This window comes from Plasmodium gaboni, chromosome 14, assembly GCF_001602025.1.
Source record: "Plasmodium gaboni strain SY75 chromosome 14, whole genome shotgun sequence".
Lineage (NCBI taxonomy): Eukaryota > Apicomplexa > Aconoidasida > Haemosporida > Plasmodiidae > Plasmodium > Plasmodium gaboni.
In genome coordinates, this window is record NC_031494.1 from 696,796 (window position 1) to 704,439 (window position 7,644).

At 17.1% G+C, this 7,644-nt stretch overlaps 2 protein-coding genes across 2 annotated transcripts in view; both read right to left on the minus strand.

The window, feature by feature from the left end:
* Positions 1–4,320, minus strand: part of PGSY75_1419400 (putative membrane protein) — a gene marked incomplete at both ends in the record, with an annotated part of 6,926 nt that extends 2,606 nt beyond the window's left edge. Inside the window, one exon of the mRNA XM_018787894.1 lies at positions 1–4,320. This exon is cut by the window's left edge and continues 1,791 nt beyond it. Within this exon, the coding sequence (XP_018639266.1) occupies positions 1–4,320 (4,320 nt within the window).
* A 2,278-nt stretch (positions 4,321–6,598) lies between these two features.
* PGSY75_1419500 (hypothetical protein) lies at positions 6,599–7,234 on the minus strand (the record flags this gene model as incomplete). The annotated part of the gene is made up of 1 exon (XM_018787895.1): positions 6,599–7,234. The coding sequence occupies one exon, from the start codon at positions 7,232–7,234 to the stop codon at positions 6,599–6,601; it is 636 nt and encodes a 211-aa protein (XP_018639267.1).
* Positions 7,235–7,644: the final 410 nt, after the last annotated feature.

Sequence of the window (7,644 nt, forward strand, 5' to 3'; positions counted from 1 at the left end):
TCTTGGTTCATGTACTGTAGCAAAAACAAATTTTCCTAGTTTATTCATATTATCATATTTACATAAATCTTGATTTTTTTTTTTTTCTATCACTAATTTATTTACATTATTATCCTTTTTTAAATGAACTTCCTCTTCATTATTATTTTTATATTGTAAAATCGATTTTTCTGACTTTTGTATTTGTAATAAATTTTCTTTATCTCCTACTTGTTCATTTTTTAAAATATTAGAATAATTATTCATATCTTTGTTAAGGATGTTATTACCATATAGCTCATTACTAACAATTGTGTCTTTTTTTTTTATAATGTCATTTTGATTATTCTTTTCATCTTTTAATTTGGAAAAACTTAATAATTTATTAATATTCATATCAAGATAATGGTTTTGATTCATTGCCATATTTTTATTATAATCTAATGGATTACAATAATATATGTTGTTGAAGTCTTGTTCATATTGTAATGTATTAATATTATTATTTTCTAATATGGGAGAGCATTCTTTATTTTCTAAATTATCAAATATATTTCCTTCTTTAAAAAGTTGCATGATATTTTCATATTTTTTAAGATTTTTCAACCCCTGATCTTCATCCTCATTAATATTACGACCATCAATATTATCATTATTGTCATCATTATTATTATTATGATCATCATTATCATTATTGTCATCATTACCATCAACCTTTTTATTATAATTATTATATTCTTTATTATTTAAATGCTTCTCTTCATTATTATCAGAATGGTCACTATTCATTATAGTATTTATTTCTTTATCCTTATCTTCATTTTTAAAATTCCATTTCCCACTATTTTTTTGTATGGATGGATTTATGATCATGTAGGATAATTGAATTCTTAATAATTTATCTTTATCACTTTTGTTCATAATATTTTTATATTTTATGAGATAATTATTTTGTTTAATATTTGCATTTATTTTATTTATAAAACGATAATAATTATATAAAGGTTCATTCAAATCAATAATATTCGAATCTTTATAATTTGTTTTTAAAAAATTGGTAAATTTTAGCATATTACTTCTTTTTAATCTCATGATAAAATTTTCATCTGACATTTTGTATTCTCTCGAATTATTAAATTCTATAGTGTTCATATGAAAGTAATTATTATTATTATTTATAAGTACATTAAAATTGTTGTTATTATTATTATAACTATTGGATTTATCATATTCCATCTTTATATAGTTTTGACAATTACCTTTATTATTCATATGATTGATGTTATTATTTTTATTTTTTGTCCTTTCATAATTTTTATAATAATAATTTTTTTGATCATATTTTTCTAAATATCCTCTAGATACATTTTTATTGACATTATCATTCATAATATTCATTGATAAATTCATATTCTTTTTATTTCCTACAACATTATTTTCATAACTCCTATTCTGACGATTCATATTTATTAGATGATTATGGTTTGCAAAATTTGTTGACAGCTTATTCTTATTATTCATATCGTTCATAATATTATGTCTATTATTTAAATGGTTCATACTATTAATATTATTATTGTTATTATTGCTCATATTGTTATCATTTATATTATTCTTATTACCATCTATATTAATATAATTTTGCATTATTTTATTTTTGTAATATATTTCCTCTTTATTTTCTTCTGAAGGAGGAGCATTATAATAATTATTTCGTACATTTAATTGAACATTATTTATATTATTATATATATTATTCATATTATTAATATTATTATTATTATTTATATTATTAATATTATTCATATCATCATTTTTATCATCCATTTCCCCCATATTGTGATATTCATTTTTTTCCTCCTTGCTTCTTAACTCTGATATAATATCTTTATTATTTTCAATTAACATAAATTCTCGTGATTTATCATTTAAATAATATTCATTTAACATATTTAATACATTCAAATCTGCTGATTTGTTTAAATTCAAATCTCCATTTTCATTTATCACAAAAACATCTTCTTCTTCTTCATCTTCTTCATCATCTTCATCTTCTTGTCTCTTCTCCTTTTCCATATTTTTCTTTTCTTTTCCAATGCTTTTAAGATTATTATTTAAATAAAAATCTCCTTCGTCTAATTTACCCCTTAATATATAATCATCAAATTTTAATTCATTCTTATTATGATGGTTCATTTGAGATACCGTATTATTATTTCTCATATTAACAAAAGAATCATTCTTACTAACAAAGGTATCATTATTATTATTATTATTGTTATATATTAATTCATTTATTTTTGTTTTTTCTTTATTCATAATAGTATCATCATTAAATAAATCATCCATATCTTTATATTCTTCTCCTTTATATTTATTTAATAAACTTATTAGATCATTATATTTTTCATCATTTATGTTATAATTTTCTGATATATTATTAAATCCATTTCTTTCATCCATATTTAAAATAAAATCATTATCCATTTCGTTTTTGTTTAATTTACATTCATTAGCAAGACTAGCTATTTTGTTACTTTTGTCTACATAATCATCGTCTTCATTCATGTCGTTCATATAACAAGAGTTTAACATTTCTCTCAAATTTTTTATATTACTTAAGCTGCTAAGATTGCATATATTGATATTTTTTATATTATCAATATCTTTAAAATTTCCCATATTATTCATATTATTCATATTGTTTATATTGTTTATATTATTCATATTGTTTATATTATTCATATTTTTCATATTATCCCTATTGTTCATATCCTTCATGTTATCCATATTATTCATTATATTCGACATATCATATATATCATTTATGTTATTATAACAGTTTGAAATATTATTTAGATAATTTAATTTGTTAACATTATTACCACTCATGGCATTAATATATTCACTCAAATCATTTATAGATATATTATTATTATTGTCACTATTATTGTTGTTGAAGTGATAATCGTTCATTTGTATATTGTCATTATTTATAAATTTTTCATGCGAGGATTCACTTTCTTCATATAAAATCTCTTTTTCTCGTTCCCATTTATTATTATTTGAATTTAAATGTTGCACATTTAAAATATTCATATATTCATCATTTGGAAAATTCTCCAGATTTCCATAGTTTTCATATTTTTTATCCTTTGCATCAAATGGATAATTATGTGTTTGTTGAAAATTATTTAATAAATAAGATTTACTAACATCTGATGCATCTAATTTTTTATATTCATGATTTTGTTGTTTTTCTCTTATTTGTTCATATAACATCATATTATTATTATTGTATAGAATTTCTTCTTTTTCTTCAAAAGTTTCTTTAACTATATTTACATAATTTTTTTTACTTCTATTACTTATATTATTTATATTTTCAGTAATCGTAAAATTAAATGGTTCACCATTTAAAGAAGATTCTTGATAATTCTCATTATCTTCTTCATCATATAATTGATCGTTTGAATTAACTTGTAATTTAACATTCATATCTTCGTTTTCATTTGAGAAAAAAAGATCTTTATTTATTAAATTAGTTAAGTTAGACATCCTCTTATTAAAACAAAACAAATCATCGCTTTCTTTATTATTCGTATCATTTTTATCGATGGTACGATTATTGATATTATTGTTATTATTGTTATTATTTTTATTATTATTGTTATTATTATTGTTATTATTATTATTATTTACAAATAAATCCTCATTTTGCTCGTCATATTTAATATACCTTTCATTTTTTAAATTAGGCACATCTTTAATATTTTTTACATTTTTCATATAGGATATATTTTTATCATTAATATTTAATTTTTCCTTTTCTCCTTTATTTTTCATTAAATTTATATTTTCATCAATTAATTTATTTTCTTGTGATTTCAAGAATTCTGAACAATTCAGGTTGTTTTTTTCTAAAGTGCTCATTTTGAATAATTTTTTTTCATTTTCAATTAAATTATTATTCATCAAATAATTAAAATCACTTTCTGAATTAGCCGTATAACCGAATGTTATATTATTAATTTTATCTACATCTTCAAGAATATTATTGTCTTTATCATTTAATGTTTTTAAATGATTATCTTCTTTTTTATAATTACCATATTTTTTATAAACATTTTCTTCTATATTTTTTGGTTTATCCTTTGTTTTCATATAATCATTTTCGTAAGCGTTTTTTCCATATTTATTTTTCTTTTTATAGTAAGATGATAAATTATTATTATTATTATTATAATTATTATAATAATTAAAACTGTTATAATGATTATTATAATTATTATTTTCTCCTTTGTATTTATTCCTATTACTATTTGAATTATAATTCTTCATTTTATAACTTCCAGAGTCTTGTGTTCATCAATATTTAATATTTATACTATAATTATGTACTTATAAAATGAATAAATATGTACAATGTAAAACATACATATAAAAATTATCACACTATAAATAAATATATATATATATATATATATATATATATATATGTATATATTTTATTTCTTTTATATATTTTTGCTATGGGTCATTCTATAATTATATAAAAACGTACCCCCCGTCGCCTAATTATTGTATTACAAATATTATATGGATTAATGAAAAATAAAATGTGGTCCACAATAAATTTAAATAAATAAATATATATTATATATATGTATATATTTATAAATTTAAACGGATTTAATTATATTCATTAAAACTCATTAATAACTATATTATAAGAGTATCTAATTTTTTTTTTTTTTTTTTATGACCTTGTTAAAATTTTTTAATTTTTTCTTGTTTTACTATATATAAATATTTATACGCATATATATTTTCTTAAAAAAAAAAAAAAGAAAAAGAAAAGAAATATAATTTACTTTTAAATGGGTATGTTTTTGAAGATATATAAAATTATTATATAGTATTTAATTATATTTTAAATAAATGAATATTATAATATAACGTTTATTTTACCATTATATATATATATATATTCAAAAGTAAATATGTTTTTACTTTTTGTATACTTAATAAAAATTTAATTTTTTAGGCATTATTTTTTTTTTTTTCTTCTTTTTTTAAGTATTGTTATTTTTTATGAAATAGGATTGCTTATATAAATAAAGAATATTTATTTTATTATTATTCTTCACATTTTAAATATATACATGTTTAAATATATATAATATAATATATATGTATAATCATATAAATCTATTAAATATAATAATTTTTTCTTGCTTTTTAAAATTGCACGTTATATAAAAAAATATGCTTTATATATAAATATTTAATATTATTTTAAACATATATTTTTAGAAAATATTATATATAGATAAAATATATATATATTATATAATATATAATATATACATATATATATTGTATATAATATTTAAATAAATTATTTTATTTATTTTTAATAATATTCTCATTCTATACATATATATGAAAATATAAATTAAAATTATATAACTTTTTAGAAATATATATTTTATATTTATATTTAAGCCTTAAAAATAGTAAAGGGTTTTTTTAAGTTATATGATTAATTTATATATTTATTCATATATACATATGAAAATTAATAATATTATTAATATATAATTTAAATATATTTTGTTAATAAATATATATATTATATATATATATATATATAAATACATTTTAAGGATAAAATATTTGAAAATATATATTGTACCGAATCTATAAAAAATTTTGTTTTTATGATTATTATTTCTCCTTAATTCCTTAATTATTATGAGCAGTTACTTCAAATTTCTATAAAAAAAACAATAAATATTTTTGTTATTTGTCCATACATATCTTTCCCTTTTTGAATCATCCCACGAAAAACAAAAAAAAAAGTCAAGATAAAGAAAAAGAAATGAAAATTTTTATAAAAACTGTTATAATACTTTTACAATATTTATATTATATATGTGAGAAAAAAATGTTATTCAAATTTCCTGTATTACTTCCTACCGTTATAGAAAAGAAAAATTATAAAAATGTTATAATATTTTTACATGTATATTTTAAGTAATAAAATGCTGTTCTAACACCTACAGTAATATATATATATATATATATATATATATATGTTGAAATATGAAGCTGTTATTTTATTTATATAAATATATATATTCCTTTTTTTTTTTTTTCTTTTTTACGGTTTTATACAAATAGTATAAGATCAATTATAAGCTTATATAGAAAATGTTGTAAATATTATTTTGTGCTAAAATTATTTCCTAGCACATATATATGTAAACATCAATTTATTTCAAATAAGGATTATGCATGAACATATAAATGTGTAATATATATATATATATATTATTAAATGCTTTATTCCGAGTTTTAACAAAGAATATATAATACTATTATATTCATAATATTATTGCTTAATGAGTTAAGATTCTTTTTTTTACTATTATTAAATAACTTAAAAAATATATATAATTTAATTTTGTGTGTTTATAATATAATATTAAAAAAATTATTGTATAACAAAAAAACGAAAAAAATAAATAAATAAATAAATATATATATATATATATATATACATATATGAGTTAGAAATAACATATATTTCTTTTTTTTTTTTTTTTTTTTTTTTCTATTCCATTATAGAGTTTTCTATTTGGTAATAAAAACGTTGAAACATATTTACCAATTCTTTTTGGAATAGTAAAGAATTTTGATTTAATATATAAATATCAGTTATTGTATTATTATTTATGGACTCAAATAAAGAATCAATTTCTGTTTGTATAGTTATATATTTATTATAATATAAAATAGCATTGTTTTTAAAGTTTGCTATTTTATCAAATATATATTTAAATAAATATTGTCTTTTTGTATTTAAGGATAAGAATGTATGTTTTATTTCATTTGTTATTTCTTCAAACATGTTTTTTATTTGATAAGTATTATTTAAAAAAGTACTGTTACATTTTTTCTTTTCATTTTGCCATAATTTTAATTCAAGTAATATATCTTTTTTTATGCCTTTTAGAAATTTTTTTTTTTTTTTTCTGGAATTTTTATTTTCATTAAATTTCTTTTCAAAACATTTGTTAACACTCAGTGATAATTTGTTTACTTTTTTTTTTCTTAAATCTTTTACACTTTTATCTAATAAATCAATGTCCTTTTCTATCTTTTCAATTTTACATGCTTCTTCTTTTTCGAACTTTTTTAATTCTTCTTCCAGACTTTTTATTTTTTCCTCAAGGATATCTATGTCCATATGGAACACACCTTAATATTTGATAAAATATGAAAAATGTTGTAAAAATATATGAATAATATTATTATATTATATATATTACAATATTATGTAACATATCGACAAATGTGTGTATTACTGATAAATTATTTAAACATATTATATATATATATATATATATATATATATATTTATATTTATATATATATTTATTTATTTGAATAAATACACTTTGCGCATTTATTCAGTATTCATATCATTTCCTTATAAAGGAAGGAATACACAATATTATATATTATACATATTATATCAATATTTTTATTTAATACATTTTTCTTTTTTTTTTTTTTTTTTTTTTTTAAATTTATTTTAAAAAAAAAAAAAAAAAAAAAAATAACAAAAAAAAAAAAATAAAAAAAAAAAAAAAAAAA